The sequence below is a fragment of the Pipistrellus hanaki genome, assembly GCF_964339955.1.
Source record: "Pipistrellus hanaki genome assembly, chromosome: 3".
Taxonomy (NCBI): Eukaryota; Metazoa; Chordata; class Mammalia; order Chiroptera; family Vespertilionidae; genus Pipistrellus; species Pipistrellus hanaki.
In genome coordinates, this window is record NC_140505.1 from 124,347,362 (window position 1) to 124,366,074 (window position 18,713).

Consider the following 18,713-nt stretch of genomic DNA (forward strand, 5'->3'; position numbering starts at 1 on the left):
TATTGATTTAAGAAGTTTTAGTATTTTTTCTGAAATAGATATTTGATTGTTGGAAGTTTGCTCACTTCTTTGGGGTTCATTTTGTTGTTGTTGTTCCATTGGCAAAAGGAATAGACTGAGCAAAATAATGGCAAGATTTCTTCTAGTTGTAAAATTATTTGGTCTAAAATAATTGCTATTTGTCTCTAATGTATTTTTTTTTCTAAAAGGAGAGATGATTTAAGGTCATATGCTAAAATTCCTTTTTTAGCAGCAACAACTCATACTATTTAAAACATTGTTTATTATACAACCAGATTATTAGAATAGTAGAAATTTTGAAACTAAACTACACAAATACAAAAACATTTTTATGTCTTCTTATTCAGCTTTACTTGTGATACATGGCACATATTTTCTTTTGTGTGTGTGTGTGTGTGTGTGCTTTGTTGTTGTTGACAGTATTACAGATGTCTCCCATTCTCCCCTTTTGCCCTTCTCCACCCAATCCTGCCCCATCCCAGGCCTTCCCCATACTATTGGCTCTGTCTATAACTTATGCATATGTGTATATATGTTCTTTGGTTAATGTCTTGCTGTCCCCTGAGATCTGTTATTCTGTTCCATGTATACATAACTTGGACCTATTTTGTTCATAATTTTATTTTGTTCATTATATTCCACATGTAAGTGAGACAATTTTTTTTTCCCCCTCTAACTGGCTTATTTTGCTTAGATTTATACTCTCCAGGTCCCTCCATGCGGTCTTAAAGGGTAAAAGCTTCTTTTTCACAGCTGTATGGTATTCCATGGTGCAAATCTACCACGATTTTTTTATCCACTCATCTACTGATGGGCACTTGGGCACTTAACTGTTGTAAAAAACGCTGCTATGAACATAGGGGTGCATACATTCTTTCTGATTGGTGTATTGGGATTCTTTAGGGATATAAAACTAGAAGTGGGATTACTGGGTAAAACAGCAGATCCATTTTGAATTTTCTGAGGAAATTCCATACTGTTTCCTATAATGGCTGCACCAGTCTGCATTCTCACCAGCTGTCTACCATAGGGTTCTCTTACGTCCACATCCGCACCATCACTTGCTATTCATTGATTTATTGATAGTAGCCATTCTGGCATGTGGGAGGAGATACCTCATTGTAGTTTTAATTTGCATCTCTTTGATGATGAGCGACTTCGAGCATTTTTTCATGTTAATTGGTCATCTCATCAGTATGTTCTCTTTGGAGAAGTGTCTGTTCAGGTCCTTTGCTGATTTTTTAAATTGGATTGTTTGTCTTCCTGGTGTTGAGTTGTATGAGCTCTTTGTGCATTTTGGAAATTAATCCCTTATCTGATGTATTATTGACACGTTTTACCAAAGTATGTTCCCTTTTCATTTTGTTAATGGTTTCTTTTGCTGTGCAGAAGCTTTTTATTTTTATGTAGTCTCATTTGTTTATTTTTTTCTTTGTTTCCCTTGCCTTAGGCAATGTATCGGGAAAATATTGCTAGGTGAGATGTCTGAGATTTTACTGCCTATGTTTTCTTCTAGGATTTTTATGGTTTCCCATCTTACATTTAAGTCTTTTATCTCTTTTGAGTTTATTTTTTTATATGGTGTAAGTTGGTGATCTAGTTTCGTTTTTTTTGCATTTACCTGTCCAACTTTGCCAACATCATTTATTGAAGAAACTATCTTTACCTGGCAGATATTTTCAATGGATTTTTCAGTTACTCTAATTACCTTATACATTCAGATGTTGGCTCAGGTGAACTGATTGACATAGCTGAACTTTATAAATAGAATTTAACTTTTAATATCAATTGAAATATTTCTATTTTGGGAACTGGGTTTTATAAGTGGAGGTCTTTAATTTACTTGGAATATAAGAAATTTATTGTATATTTTGAGCATGTAGAAATAAAAATATACAGCACATGTTAGGGATGAGTTTATATTGTACTCTGTCAACTGTAAAAAGGGGACTGTATAATTATTTCATGGGAATCATATTTTTTAAAGTGAAAAGTAATTTCATATAATACTTTATTAGAATTTGTACTATTGAATGAAAAAGCTATGATTTTATATCTACCAACATATTTAATTTCTTTAAGTATTTGGGAAAAGGTATACCATCTATAAGGGGAGATTTAGAATTTACGTAGAGATCATTTATGGCTTTAAAATAATTACTTAACTTCAGCTTATCTTAGCTTTCACGTAGATTAAGGGTAAACACCAGACTTTGAAGCTTATACAATTCTTCAGATTTTATATTGATGAGTTGAATTCAGAAAATAAAGAATGGTAGGTACAGAGTTATATTTTCCTTAGAAGTTGCCCTTGCTTTGTTAATTATGTTACTGCTAATTATTCTATTGTGATTAATTTATATTGTAGTTAAGATAGTAAAATTGTGAATAACAAAGTAGGTTACTTAACTTCCACTACAAAATACAACCATGAGAGGGCACTGTAATGCTATCATTAGTAGCTGAGGTAATTGTAATGTTAGACAATTGAAATCATGCAGTCATTCATTTGTCAAATATTTATTCAGTCATTTAGCATGGATTTATTTGTCTCTTTTATGCCAAGGGATACAAATAAAAACAAAGTCACTACCCTTTTTGAGCTTATACTTAACTAGTCTACAATTGTGTAAATGATGTAGGTATCAAGATGACTTTTATATTGTGGGGGGAAAAAATCTTTTTGTTTGTATAATTGTTAGTGTTTGTGAATGGGGTAAGAGAAAAAATAGAAAAAATGGCTTTTTTCCCCCCCTAAAGAAGTATACTCTGTACATCACCATTTCTACAACCTTCCCAATTCAAGGTTATCCTATCCAATAAAAGAGTAATATGTAGATTGATCAGCACTCCAACACACAAAATGGCTGCCCCATGTGGTCAAAGATCCTGCCCCATGTGGACATAAGATGGCCACCACAGGATGGCCAACAGGGGAGGGCAGTTGAGAGGGACCAGGCCTGTAAGGGAGGGCAGTTGTGGGCGATCAGGCAAGCAGGGGAGGGCAGTTGGGAGGGACTAGGCCTGCAAGAGAAGGCAGTTGGGGGCAATCAAGCCTGTAGGGGATGGCAGTTAAGGGTGACCAGGCTGGCAGAGGAGGGAAGTTGGAGGGGACTGGGCCTTCAGGGAAGGGCAGTTGGGTGAGACCAGGCCTGCAGGGAAGAGCAGTTGGGGAGGCCAGGCCTGGAGGGGAGGGCAGTTAGGGGTGACCAGGCCTGCAGGGGAAGGCAGTTAGGATTGACCAGGTCTGCAGAGGAGGGCAGTTAGGGGTGAACAGGCTGGCAGGGTAGCAGTTAGGTATCAATCAGGCTGGCAGCAGAGTGATTAAGGGGTGATCAGGCTGGCAGGCAGAAGTGGTTAGGGGCAATAAGGAAGGCAGGCAGGCAAGCAGTTGGGAGCCAGCAGTTCTGGATTGTGAGTGGGATGTCCCTTGAGGGATCCCAGATTAGAGAGGGTGTAGTCTGGGCTGAGGAACAACCCTCTACCCCAGGGGTCCTCAAACTTTTTAAAGTGGGGCCCAGATCACGGTCCCTCAGAGAGCTGGAGGGCCGGACTATATGAACTACTAATTCCTACTGTAACACCTCGGCTGCGCTCACTGCCCAAAAAACCTGGCGGGCCGGATCAGACTCCTCCGGGCCGTAGTTTGAAGACCTCTGCTCTACCCACTCTGTGCACAAGTTTCGTGCAATAGGCCTCTATTCAAAATCATAAACAGTAACACCTCAATCAGTAAGAAGTTAGAAAGGGATGAATGGAATTAAAGATTCACTTCTTAGACTATTGTTTTTTTATAAGGTAAAGTTATTCAAGACATAGATACCTATTTCTTATTGGTAGAACACTAAAGCATACTTTAATTCTATTAGTTGTTCTTCTCATAATGTATTTTAATGTACTGCCTGATACTGCAAAAAATGTAGCATATGTAAATTATAAAGCATTATATAGTCAAGACGCTGAATGTACCATTTAAGAACATGAATCTTAAAAACATTTTATGTCCATCTGTGTGCTTCTTTTTTCTTTCCCTGTGCCGCCCCCCAGAGGTGATGACTATTTTGTATTTTATCATTCTTTACTTTTTAAAAATATACTTTTATGTTATTTTATTTTCAATTGATGAATATTTAAGTTGTTTTGATTTTTGCTACTATGAACAATGTTTTTGTCAACATTCTTTTTAAAAAATATATATATTTTACTGATTTTTTTTACAGAGAGGAAGGGAGCGGGATAGAGTTAGAAATATCGATGAGAGAGAAACATTGATCAGCTGCCTCCTGCACACCCCCCACTAGGGATGTGCCTGCAACCAAGGTACATGCCCTTGACTGGAATTGAACCCGGGACCTCCCAGTCCGCAAGCCGATGCTCTATCCACTGAGCCAAACTGGTTTCGGCTGCTGTCAACATTTTTATTTTTATCTTTTGGTACACATGTATAAGAGTATTTCTAGTTTATAAAGCTAAAAGTGGAATTGTTGGACTCATAGGGTATGCTGAAATCACTGTAATAACACAGATCTAAGTAGTTGTTCAAAGTGCTTATTTTGGTTTATACCCCACCATCAGTGCTTAAAATGTCTGATTGATCCCACCCTTATCTATTGTATTTGTTATTATCAGACTTATTAATTTTTGTCAGTTTTACTGAATGTAAAATATTACTTTCATTGTGATCTTGATTTGTGTTTTCTGATTACTAAAAAAGATGAGCATCTTTTTTGTATATTTATTGACCATTTGCATTTCTTCCTCCATGAAATCACTATACAAATTTCCCTCCCATTTTCTTTCTTTTTTGTTAAAATATTTTTAATGAGGCATAATTAACACACAACATTATATTGGTTTCAGGTATACAGTGTAATGATTCAGTATTCATATATTGCAAAATGATCATAATAAGTTTAACATCTATCACCATACATACCCTGTTTCCCCGAAAATAAAACAGTGTCTTATATTAATTTTTGCTCCCAAAGATGCGCTATTTTCAGGGGATGTTTTATTTTTCCATGCGTTAGGTCTTACTTTCAGAGGATGTCTTATTTTCGGGGAAACACGGTAGTTACAGATTTTTTTCTTGTGATGAGAATTTTTAAGATTTGCTCTTAGCAACTTTAAAATATGCTGTGCAGTATTGTTAATTATAGTCTCCAGGCTGTATTTTACATCCACTTGACTTTTTTATCTTATAATTGGAAGTTTGAACCTTTGACCCCCTTCACCCATTTTGCAACCTCTCTTGACCTCTTTACCTCTGGCAACCACCAGTCTCCTCTTTGTGTCTATAAGCTGAGTATTTTTGTTGTTTGTCCTCTTTGATTCTATTGTACATACCTTATTTTTCTTTCTCTGACTTATTTCACTTAGCTTAATGCTCTCCAGGTCCATCCATGTTGTCCCAAATATAGACTTCATGCTTTTTAATTCTGAATGATATTCCATTGTTTATAGGAACCACATTTTCTTTATCCATTTACCCATTGATAGACACTTATCTTGGCTATTGTAAATAATGCTGCGGTGAACATGGGGGAGCATATTTTTTTTTTTAACTTAGTGTTCTCATTTTCTTTAGATAAATACACAGAAATGGAATTGCTGGGATATAAAATAGTTCTATTTTTAATTTTTTTAGGAACCTCCATATTGCTTTCCATAGTGGCTGTACCAATTTATATTCTCAACATCAGTGCAAATGATTTTCTCTTCTCCACATCCTCGCCAACATTTTTTATTTCTTGATTTTTAAAATAGTAGTCATTCTAAGAGGTGTAGGATGATGCCTTATGTAGTTATGACTTGCATTTATGTGATGATTAATGAAGTTGAACACTCTTTCATGTGCCTGTTGAACATCTGTGTATTTTTTTTTTTGGGGGGGGGGGAGGAATGTGTATTTAGATACTCTGTCCATTTTTTATTAGGATTTTATTTATTTTTTGCTATTGAGTTGTATTAGTTCTTTATGTATTTTGGATATTATAGCCACTTATCAGATATTTGATTTGCAAATATTTTCTTACATTTAGTTATCTTCTCATTTTGTTGATGATTCCTTTGCTGTGCAGAAGCTTTTTAGTTTGATGTAGTCCCATTTATTTATTTTGATATTATCAGAACCAAAAGTCATCACCAAGTAAAGGAGCTTATTGTGTTTTTTTTCTTCTAGGAGTGTTATGGTTTCAGTCTTCCATTTAAGTCTTTAATTAATTTTGAGTTAATATTTCTATGTGGTGTCAGCAGTCTAGTTTCATTCATTTGTATGTGACTAAACACTTTTCCCAGGACCACTTATTGAAGAAGCTGTCCTTTTCATTGTATATTCTTGGCTCCTTCACCATAAATTAGTTTCCCATATAGGTTTGGGTTTATTTTTTATCTCTCTATCCTGTTTCACTGTTCATATGACTTTTTTTTTTTATAGCTAATTCCATATTGTTGAGATTACTATAGCTTTGTACTATAGTTTGAAATCTGGGAACTTAATGCCTTCAGTTTTGTTCTTTCTCGAGATTGCTTTGGCTCCACATAGTGTTCTGTGGTTCCATACAAATTTTAGGATTATTTGTTCTATTTATGAGAAAAATGCCATTAGAATTTTCATAGGGATTGCATTGAATCTATAGATTGCTTTGGATAGTATGGACATTTTAACAGTGCTAATTCTTCTATTCCATTAGCGTGGAATATCTTTAAATATATTTGTATCTTCTTCAACCTCTTTCATCAGTGTCTTAACAGTTTTCAGTGTGCAGTAGTTCCTCCTTATCTACTGAGGATAAATCCCAAAATTCCCGATGGATGACTGAATCCGCGGATCATGCCAAACCCAAATGTATTATGCTTTTTTCTATACATTCATACAGACAACCTATAATAAAGTATAACTTATAAATTAGGCACAGTAAGACATTAACAATATCTAATAATAAAATAAAACACATAACAGTGTATTGTAATGAAAGTTATGTGAACGTGGTCTCTTAAAATATCTTATTATATTGTACAGACAGTATGAATATGCTGGAAAAAGGCATGATTCACATGCCAGATGGGATGGAGTAGGATAGCACGTGATTTCATCATGCTATTCAGAATGACACACAATTGTTTATTTCTGGAATTCTCCAGTTAATATTTTCAGACTGCAGTTGACTGCGGGTAACAAACCATGGAAAGCAAAACTTTGGCTAAGGGGCGACTACTGTACAGGTCTTTCACCTCCTTGGTTAAATTTATTTGTTGGTATTTTTTCCTTTTTGATGCATATGCCCCATTTTTATATTACAATGTTGATCTTTTTCAAATTTATTTATGAGTAGTTGTTTTTTTGTGTGGTACTTTTTTAAGGAAAACTTTCTGAATACTAATTATATGTGTTATAGATATCTTTTGTTAATTATATGTGTTGCAGATATCTTCTGTTTTGTGTTTTCAATTTCTGTTTTCTTTTGATTAAATTAAGACTGACTTGGTTTTTTTGTTTTGTATGGTGGAAATTATCAGTTCTTTCTTTTATGGTTAATGCTTTGTGGGCTTTTTTTTTTTTTTTTTTTTTTTTTTTTTTTTTAAAGGAATCATTTGTTAGCCCATGTTTATAAATATACTCTTACATTTTCTTATAAAAGTTTTCAAGTTTTGCTTTTTACATGTATGTCTTTAATTTTCATAAAATTATTCTTTGTGTGTAGTTTGAGGGTAGGGACCTATTTTTCCAATTTGGATAATCAATTTTCCTAGTATCAGTAATTGAATAGTCTTTTCTTTTCCTGCCTTTATTGTATATCTAGGCTCTACAGCCATGGTTTTTTCTCTACGAGCTCTCTGTTAGGTTTTTTAGGTCAATTTATGTTTCTGCATCAGCAACATACATTTTCAAATTTCAATAATAATTTTTAGAGTTAAATGGATCTTGGATTTAGTAATTGAAGGAGACACCATATACTTTTTCATAATGAAGTTTCATAAAACTATAAAAGTTGTTAATTGATTCATTCAACAAAATTTTGTTGAACACCTTCAGTATGCCAGGACCGTATCAGGACTTGGGAATTAAGGGAAAATAAGACAGACAAAATTTCTTTCTCTTATGGAAATTATAGATTAATGAAAGCATGTAATAAAAATCATGTAAAGTGTTAGAGTATAACTGGTGAAACGGGCACTAGTGGGGAAAAATAAAATAATTGATACACTATATTAAAATGGGAACTTATTTATCAAAAAGCACTACGTTTGAACACAAATGATGAGAGGGGTTAATAGTGAGGCGTTGGGGGTAGGAGTATTTTGGATAGAGGGAACAGGAAGTATAAAGACTCAGAGATTGGGGCAAGATGATGTGTTTTGAAGAATACCAAGAAGATCATTATGACTGGGATCCAAGGAGTAAAGAGGAGAATGGTAGATAATTAGGTTGGGAAGATAATGGGGGGCAGACACTGTTGAATCTTATGACTGGGATCCAAGGAGTAAAGAGGAGAATGGTAGATAATTAGGTTGGGAAGATAATGGGGGGCAGACACTGTTGAATCTTTAGGCCATGGAATTTATTATAGGTGTAATGAAGAGCCATTGAGAAGACTTCTGCATGATGCAAATTTGATTTATGGTTTACAAAGATTGCTTGGGCTTCCATGTAAAGAAGGAACTCTACACAAGAAGGAATAAGTCCTAAGTCTGGAAACTAGGTAGAAATCTGATGCTGTGATCCAGTAGAAAGGTAATAGTGTCTTGGAACAGGATGGTAGTTGTATAAGTGGGGAGAAATACAAGGACTCCAGATAAATTTTGAAGGTAGAATATAAAGCTCTCAGAGATAAATGGGATGTCAAGTGTGAAAGAGAAACATTGAACAATAAACCTAAGGTTTTGGGCCAGAGAACAAGGTGGAAGGGAATAGTGGTTCCACGAACTGAATTAGGAGAGAGGCAGGTTTGGAAGATAAGCAGAATTAAGAATTATGTTCTCGCCGGGACCAGTTTGGCTCAGTGGATAGAGCATCGGACTGTGGACTGAAAGGTCCCGGGTTCGATTCTGGTCAAGGGCATGTACCTTGGTTGTGGGCACATCCCCAGTAGGGAGTGTGCAAGAGGCAGCTGATTGATGATTCTCTCTCATCGATGTTTCTAACTCTCTATCCCTCTCTCTTCCTCTCTGTGAAAAATCAATAAAATATTAAAAAAAAAAAAAAAGAATTATGTTCTGGATAAATTTAAGTTGCCTATTAAAGGATAGAGGCAGCCAAAACCGGTTTGGCTTAGTGGATAGTGCATCTGCCTGCTAACTGAAAGGTCCTGGGTTCCATTCCGGTCAAGGGCATGTACCTTGGGTTGCGGGCACATCCCCAGTAGGTCCTGGGTTCGATTCCGGTCAAGGGCATGTACCTTGGGTTGCGGGCACATCCCCAGTAGGGAGTGTGCAAGAGGCAGCTGATGGGTGTTTCTCATCGATGTTTCCAACTCTCTATCCCTCACTCTTCCTCTTTGTAAAAAATCAATAAAATATATTAAATAAATAAATAAAGGATAGAGGCAACAATTAGCCCAGCTGGCGTGGCTCAGTGGTTAAGCATCGGCCTATGAACCAGGAGGTCACTAATTCGATTCCCAGTCAGGGCACCTGCTCAGGGTGAGGCTCGATCCCCAGTGTGGGGTGTGCAGGAGGCAGCCAATCAGTGATTCTCTGTCATTGTTGATATTTCTATGTTTCTCTCTCCCTCTCCCTTCTCTGAAATAATATATATATTTTTAAAACTAAAAGAATAGAGGCAATTATAAGGCAGGCAATTGAATATGTGAGTTTGTGTTCAGGAGAAGATATATAAATTTTGGAGTCATCAACGAGTAGATTCTTTTTTTAATGAACTTGATGCAGAAATAATTTTTTAGGTCTTGGATGATAAATGGAAGTATTTTTGAAATTCAAGGAGCTAAAATATAATTTTGAAAACTTAGCAGAGTAGAAAACATGATAAAGCAATTTGATTAAACGATATGATGATTGAAATGCGAACATGAAGTTCTGGTTAAGTTAAAAATTAAATTTAGAGTGAGGACAGAATAATTCCCGCTCAAAATAAAACTAAAACCTTTGTAGACTGAAAGCACAAAAACATAAAAGCATGTGGAAATCCTAGGACACTGTGGTGTTACTCACAATTATTTGCCCTATTCTTTCATTGAGTATTTTTCTTCTTTCTGTTCTCTCTGGAACTGGGCATTGCTTTCCTCTATTCGTAGCTTGGCCAAGTGGGAGAATAGCAGCCTGAAACACTATTTAAACTGATTACTGGGGCAGCAAGCTTTTAAGAGCCAGACGTTGGAACCAAATCCTGAGTTAGAATCTTACCTCTTAGTCTTAGATAAGGCAATCTCTGAACCTCAAGTTTCCCATTTCTAAAACAGAAATTATACCTGCTATCTATGAAAATTGGAGTAGAAATTCTAGTGGATGTACAATATTTTGTATTTTATCTGACCACTAATGAGGTTGAGTATCTTTTCATGTTATTGACCATTTGTATTTCTTCTGTGAAATAGCTTTTGCTTATAAAAAGTTAATATTAATAGCACAGTACATCTTGCAATATTTTTTCTTATCATTTGAATATGTTTTCATTTTTATAATCTCCATAATTTGTATACTTTTACTCATACATACCTATCAATTTTGGGGGGATTGAAAGCAAATTAAAAGAAAAACAATTATGCAAATTTCTTAAAGTATTGAGTTGGTAAAATTAATATAAACATTGAGGCAAGTTCAGCCTTTTGCCATTATGTAAATCTAGCACTGAAGTTCTAATACTTTTTCCCTTTTTTCCTTGAGCTGTTATAGCAAACAGTGAAGAATCTCAACTTCTGACACCAGGAAAGATGAGTCAGCGCCAAGGGAAAGAAGCTTATCCCACTCCAACCAAAGACTTGTGTCAGCCATCTCTCAGTCCTGCAAGCCTTCATAGTCAGGGTAAGAGTTGTGGTTTTAACGTGTTTTGTGTTGTTATTTTTTAAGGGAAGAATGACATTTTGGGTCTATCATAACTTGTATCTTTTGAACCCTTTAGATTTATAGGGTTTTTGTTTGTTTGTTTGTTTGTTCGTTTGTTTGTTTGTTTTGGTCATACATACTACTCTTGAAATGAGTACTTTTTTCCTTTTGAGTCCTTTATTATCTCTTATATTCTCTAGCATACTTTGTTAGCTATACCATTCTTCAAATTATTGATTCTCAAACTTCTTGGTCTCAAGACTTCTTTACACTGGTAAATTATTGAAGACAGCAAAGAGCTTTTGTTTATGTGGGCTAACCTATTGATATTTACTATGTTGTAAACTAAAAACTAAGAATTTTAAAAATTGTTTATTATTCATTTAGTATTACAATAATAAACCCATTAAATGTGAGTATGAGTAACACATTTTTATGAAGATAATTATGTGAGAAGAGTGGTATTCTTTTCCCGCAGGTTCCTCAACCTTGGCACTATTAACTTCTAGTACTGGGTGATCTGTTGTCTTGTGCGTTGTAGGATGTTTCACAGCATCACTAGCCTCTTCCCACTAGATGGCAGTAGCACTTTTCCCACTTATGATAATCAGAAATCTCTTCACATAGCCAAATGTCCCTTGAGGGACAAAAATCATCTTTGGTTGAGAATTACTGTTTTATAGTTTCTGAAAATTTCTCTTCATTTCTAGCTTTAAAAAAGACATGTGAATTTTTATATCTGCTTCTGTAGTCAGTGTTGTGATGTGAGGATTTAATTAAAATTTAAATACTATATGAAGACAATCTGGCCTCACATATATGTGTATTGACAGTAATACCTTTTATACATAATTATAGATATTCTTCTTTGATACTGCACCAAAACTAACAAGTGGTAGTTTCTTAAATGTTTGTTGCAATGTGGAATCTGAAACCATATCAGTAAGCTTTTCATACTCTGTTGAATTAAAATCCACTGATCTATCTTGAATTTTGAATGGCTCTTTACTCATTCATGATTTTGAAACATTATACATTAGTCATTTGGAAAATAGTTGCTCATTAAAATATGCAGATCTACCAAGTGTTGACACATTTTAAAATATAGTATAAATAAGTGCTTTATACATATTTCTCCTTTTTCACATGGGATATTAAAACCACCTGTACTCAGGGTTTATGATTTTTACTGCTTCATCAAGGACATTTGTAAATGAAACTGGCCAATTTTGCAAGTTTTTGGCAATGAAGAAAGCAGTAACTACTATTACAGTTTGGTGCCTCTTTCTTGATCTGTGGTGAAGTGCTGGCAGTTTTACTCAACCTACTGTTGTATATTAATTAAGTAGAAATGTCAATGCAATGAAAAAATATTATGAAATAGTTTTAACCTCCTCTACCCTCTAAAAGCGTCTCGGGGACTCCCAGGAATCATAGATTTCACTTCCTAAATCTTAATAAGTTTTATGTATTGGATTCTACTCCTTTGCTAAAGTTTATTTAGTCAAATGCTTTGAACTCTTCTGTGGTTAATACTGATAGCTGTGGTGAAAAGACTACTGCTTTTAAAACCAAGAACTTAAATTTGGTGTTAGAAAGCTAATATATGTATTCAAGCTATCAAGTATTTTAAAAAGTTAAATTTGGAGTTTTATACGTATATAACTTGTCAGGTTTTGGTATTATTACTTTATGAAATAAGGTTTAGTTCTTTTTAAATGAATATTAAGTTACATAATCATTGTTCTACTTTATTTCTGTAGAAAATGTTTTTCTAGTCAAGTGTTAGATGGAACATACTATTATTAACATTCATTGCTTAGTTGTTGGATATATTTTTGGAAAGTTTGAATTTTTGTTACCCAAATGTCTTTTTGAAGCATGAAAGTGTATATATGGTACACTAGTATAAAAAAGTTTCATTAAGAAATGATACAGTTTACCTGGTTTTTCCATTCTGTGCATCAGAATTTTGACTCTCTTAAATATGGTTTATCTGATTCACGTATCTGTGCACTAGAACGTTTAGAGGACTTCTTTAACTTGAAACTTAATGAAGCAACAGAAGGGTTACTAATAATTTCCCTCATTTGCATCTATCAAAAACATTTTCAGGCAAACAGGGAATTTGAGAGATTAGTACAATGAACACTAATATACCTATCATGTAAATTTAAGCAATTATTAACTTTTTGTTGTGTTTATTTAATTTATTTACAAGTGAGGCTGGACTATTTTGAGTAAATTATAGACCTCATGATGTTGTGCCTCAGAATATTTAATGCATGTCTAAAAATTAGAACATTTTTATATTATCATAAAACCTTTTTACATATACAAAATTTACAATAATTCAATATAACCTAACACCTAATCCATATTCAAATGCCTCAGGTTGTCCCCAAATGTTTCTACTGTAGGCTTGTTAAAACCAGGATCCCAGTAAGTTCATACATTATATTTGGTTGTCATGTCATTACATGGCCTCTGCCCAGTACACGAAATTCATGCACTTGTGGGGGGGAGCGGGGAGCTCAGCCTGGCCTGCACCCTCTTGCAGTCCGGGAGCCCTTGGGGGATGTCTGACTGACAGCTTAGCCCTGCTCCCTGTGGGAATGCACTGACCACCAGGGGGTAGCTCCTGTCAGTGTGCATCATAGCGACTGGTCATTGTGCCGTTCGGTCGATTTGCATATTAGTCTCTTATTGTATAGGAAATCTCCTTTAATCCTGAAGAGCCCCTTGTTCACTTTTATGATCTATTGTGCCTTTGACATCTTAAAGAAACTGGAATACTGTCTCTATAGAGTGTTTGACCTTATGGATTTAATATTTGTCTCCTTGATGTATTGTTTTCACTTAAAGATGTAAGCACCTTTTGATGATCACTGAATCAGTTATAACATTAGGGATTGAAAAAATTGTGATTTTTCTAATTCTGTCATTCTTTTTATATTTGTTACTGAATTTTTTCTGTGAAGAGAGATCTTAATCATTTAGGGCTGCTTGGTAAGCATTGTTCTGATTCTCAACATTTTCTGTGATTTCTTTTTCTGTGCTTTGATCTCTCCCTTCATTTTTATTTTTAATATCACCATCTTAGATAAGGTCCTTATCATTTCATACCTAGGTCCATGATCTCCTAACTTCAATTATGACCTTGCCCTCCAGTATACTAGGCTTATCTTCCTTACCAAAATAACCAAACAAAATTATTGTAAAAATATGTGTTAAGATGAGATTATGATAGTGCATAATGGGGGGCAGACACTGTTGAATCTTATGACTTGGGATCCAAGGAGCTGACCACGGATCCGTGGTCAGCTAACTGCGGCTAGATCCGTGGTCAGCTAACTGCGGCTCGCGAGCCATATGCAGCTCTTTGGCCCCTTGAGTGTGGCTCTTCCACAAAATACCATGGCCTGAGTGAGTCTATTTTGAAGAAGTAGCGTTAGAAGAAGTTTAAGTTTAAAAAATTTGGCTCTCAAAAGAAATTTCAATCGTTGTACTGTTGATATTTGGCTCTGTTGACTAATGAGTTTTCCGACCACTGTTCTAGATATATATGGCCAGAAAATACATAAATTCTGTGCAGTAAGCCTCTAAGGGAAATAATATGAAAGAGAAATAAAAGTTGTAAATGTAAATACCATTTTTTATTATTCATAATTGTAACTGAAAACTTCATTAGATTTCTACATTTATGTCATTCTCATTCTAGGAAGTCAACAGCTGACTGTTGACTAGAGCAATAACTCCTAAGTCTGAGAGTCATCTGGGAACTTTGCTTAGATACAGATTCTACTGCAACATTTTAAAATCTCTAGAGTAAAGCTGTGTAATTATTAAGCTCTCCAAGTGCATCTGCTGTAGTAACATTTGGACCAGCAAGTGGAAACCAGCAGTTGAGAGCATAAATTGCAGACTCCATAATCTGGTAGTCAGTGCTCTTAGTATATTCGATTTAACTCTACCCTTCCACTTTCATTTTGTGTTCCCCTCTTCATGAACCCAGATAGATGTTTTTCTTCTCTATTCCCCAGTGAGACTGTGCTTTTATTTTATTTATTCTGGACCTCCACTGTGGAATATCCTCACCCTTCCCTTTGCTTATCTAATATGTCTCAAATCCCAGGGTGCTGACAGTAAAAAAAAAAAAAAAAAGGCCTCCAAATAAGAATCAGATCTTCTGTGAAATTCTTTGTTGGACCTCAGAAAGATTTAAGACAAGTCCTCTTACTAGACATTTTCAGCTAGACTAAAGAGCTTCAAAGAGTCTTAAAGGCATACCTTTTTAGAATGTCTCAGCTAGTCAAAAAACCTTCTAAGGCTCTTAAGTCTGATGTCCCACAGCACCATGACACTCAGCTCAAAGTAGAAAATGGCCTATCTCAAAGAAATTTGTCTAATGGCATCTGTCTAATGGAATTAATTTTAATAAAATTCATAGATAACTCACAGAGTTTTTATAAGAATGGTTCTGATGAAAGCACCACAGGATAGACAGAAAAAAATAGACATAGTTTAATTAAAAAGAGCCTTTGTGTGTTGGGATAGCCCAATCTTATATGGCAGGTATCAGGCCAATAAATAAAGGTACATTGTTATAAATATGGGCTATTTCTTATGAATATAGTGATTCTCAGGATGGAGCTAGAACCTCAGAGGCAGAATCAAGATTCACAGAGGACTATTTTTCAGGGAGCAGAACTGTGTTTCAATCAAGTTGCTGATGACATTTGTCAAGCAGATTTCACAATTGCTATAGAACTGTTATGGGCCTTCTGTATAATTCTACATCCCATACATTTTTGAATTCAATTGCCAAAACCAAAGACAGCATTGCAATTGTCTATTGAACCTGATTTCAAGCTAACAAGATCCTGGACTTACAGCCAGTGCTGTAATAAGATGACATTTTAGTCGGGGTACAGGGGTGAGGGAGGGCCGTAAGTGTATTTTGCACGTGGAAGGAAGTGAATTGGGTAAACTGATATGTTTCATTTTCAAAGATAACTGCAGCATTACCTTTTATTTCACATGCTTTTTTTCTATATGTCCTTGCAACTTGCCCACCAAGAAATGGAGTCTATTCCTACTCCACCTCTACCCCTATTGAATTTAGGCTGGCCATGTGCACATTTTATGTGTTGGTTCCTGCCCTTGTAAAGCTTACGGTCTGATAGTTTTCTGTGCTGATAGCTGTTCTCCAACATGAACCTCACATATAGATAGTATTGTTTCTGTGATTGTCAAAAGAGAGTCATAAAAGAGAGTGAATGACCATACAGCAGGAAAATAATAACATTTGTTTTAATGATAATTGTTGGACTCATACTAATAGCTACCATCTATTAAACACTTATTGAGTTTGGCTATCATGCCAGAAGTTTTATATGCAAAATTCTATTTAACTCTTTTTTTTTTTATTGACTTTATTTATTTATTTATTTATTTATTTATTTTCTAGTTAACTCTTGAAACAAACCCATAAGATATTATTACTATGTCTGCTTTATAAGTTAAAAAACAGAGGATTAGAGTTGTTAAAAATTTGGTCAAATTCACAAAACTAGTAAATGACAGATGCGGGTTCAAACTCAGGATTGCCAAAGCCCATAATAGTCTTAAATACTTCACTATACTGGAATGAATTACAGTATCAGCTGTTTGTGTTTTGTGTTAATACACATCATGGTTTTATTTATTTATTTATTTATTTAATATTTTTATTTCAGAGAGGAAGGAAGAGGGAGAGAGAGAGAGAAACGTCAGTGATGAGAGGGAATAATTAATTCGCTGCCAACTGCATGCCCCCCACTGGAGATCGAGCCCGCAATCCAGCCATGTGCCCTTGACTGGAATCGAACCTGGGACCCTTCAGTCCAGAGGCTGATGCTCTATCCACGGAGCCAAACCAGACAGGGCCCCACAATGGTTTTAGAAATTTATGTCTGCCAGTGCTTTAGAATGGCACAGATCTTATTATTCCTCTTTTCTGGCTGTCTCTTTCAAGCTTATTATTTCATACCAATTTATAGTAGGTCATTAAAAACAGTTTCCTTTTTTTTTTTTTTTTACATTTTTAAATTAAATTATTATCTCTATATATATTTTAACATTGCCCCCCCTCCTCCCATACGTACCCTCCCTCCCCAGAGTTTGTGTCCATTGGTTGTACTTACCTGTATATGCATGTATACAAGTCCTTCGGTTGATCTGTTATTTCCCCCAGATCTCCCTCCCCTCCCCACTGTAATTTGACTGTCTGCTTGTTGCTTTACTGTCTCTATATCTCTCTTTTGGTTCATCAGATTATAATGTTCTTTATTATCCATAAATGAGTGAGGTCATGTGGTTTTTCTCTTTCATTGACAAAAACAGTTTCTTTTTTGCAGTGTGGTTTTCTTCCATCATTTTAGGGTTTTATTTATTTTTTTCTTTTTAGGAACCCAGGAGACTGACTCTCCTCACTAAAGCCCACACACATCATGATATTCTTTTATGTGTTATACATTCAAATTATGATGGTGAATCAGATTATTCCAAAAATTATGTTGTTGCCAGACTCTTTCCCTTATTCAAATACGAAGTACCAATTTACTTCAAAATAATTTTAACTTAAGTTTGATTACAATCTCTTCAGTAGGATGGTTGTTTTATGGTGATTTGGTGTTTGAACTTAATGTATTTCTGTTGTTTTTCAAGGAAGAAAGACATAGCTTAATTAGGTTTGTTGTCTCTCTGTTCCCCTCTACTTTTGAATAAGGACAATGGCCCGGGTGCCTAGAGACTAACTTATAGCTCATCCCTCTGGATCACATTTGAGATTGTTATCAAAGCTTCATGAGTAATACAATTTATCTTGTAGTTACGCTTTCATTTTTGGTCATAAAAAGCTGTTCTACATGTTGTTGTCTTTTAAATTTTAATTGTAGTACTTTCTGAGAGAATATGAAATGTGGCTTTGCCAAAATTTAAATTAATCCACTTCAAATTTTTAAGTATTTAAAATTTTAAAGACAAGGAAACTAAAAGTTTTACCTACCTAATCAGTTTTATAAAATTAGCTTTAACTACTTAATTAGTTTTATAAAATTAATTCAATGCTTGGTTCATCTAAGCTTGAATTATAATGGCTATATTTAGTACTGTGTTTCTCTTATCTTTTAGTAACTTCTCTTAAACCTGAGAAGTTCCTTCCCCTTGAATGTTCTGGCAGGTTTAACATGACATAATAGAAAACTTCAAAGTAAAGGAGGGTTTCTTTGATGGAGAGTTTACTAGTCTAAAAATGTACCAGATTTCCCAGGGTGACAGTTCTCGGCATTGTTGGTATAATCTCAGGTGACTACCTTCATTAAAGTGGTTCATAGACAAAAGGAGACATAGAAGTCAGTTTCTTCCATGAATCGAAGCAGTTCTTCCTTCGTTGGTAAGGCATTTCTAAGGATCAATATATGTGTATGGAACACATAACAAATGTGTTCTTGAATATGTGTGTTATATTTCATGAAAATTGTTTTACCAGAAAGAGAACTTGAATTTAATCTTCCCCCACCCCTACTATCTTTAATTTTTCTTTTCTGAATGATGTGCTTTGGTTTATAGCCATAGATTGTTTTCTTTAGAATTAATATAAATTAGAGTTTATGTTAATTTTCTTCGGAGTTTTTTCAACCCTCAAAATA

The 18,713-nt window shown here is 34.9% G+C and overlaps 1 protein-coding gene across 7 annotated transcripts in view; it reads left to right on the top strand.

Moving 5' to 3' along the window:
• OSBPL8 (oxysterol binding protein like 8) overlaps positions 1–18,713 on the top strand; it is a 142,407-nt gene that overhangs the window by 53,711 nt on the left and 69,983 nt on the right. For 4 of the 7 annotated variants that reach the window (XM_084876283.1, XM_084876286.1, XM_084876285.1 and 1 more), the window contains one exon: positions 10,864–11,001. In XM_084876283.1, coding sequence (XP_084732409.1) covers positions 10,864–11,001 — 138 coding nt within the window. The remainder of the gene's footprint in view (positions 1–10,863; positions 11,002–18,713) is intronic. The other 3 variants (XM_084876284.1, XM_084876288.1, XM_084876289.1) reach the window with 1 other exon arrangement.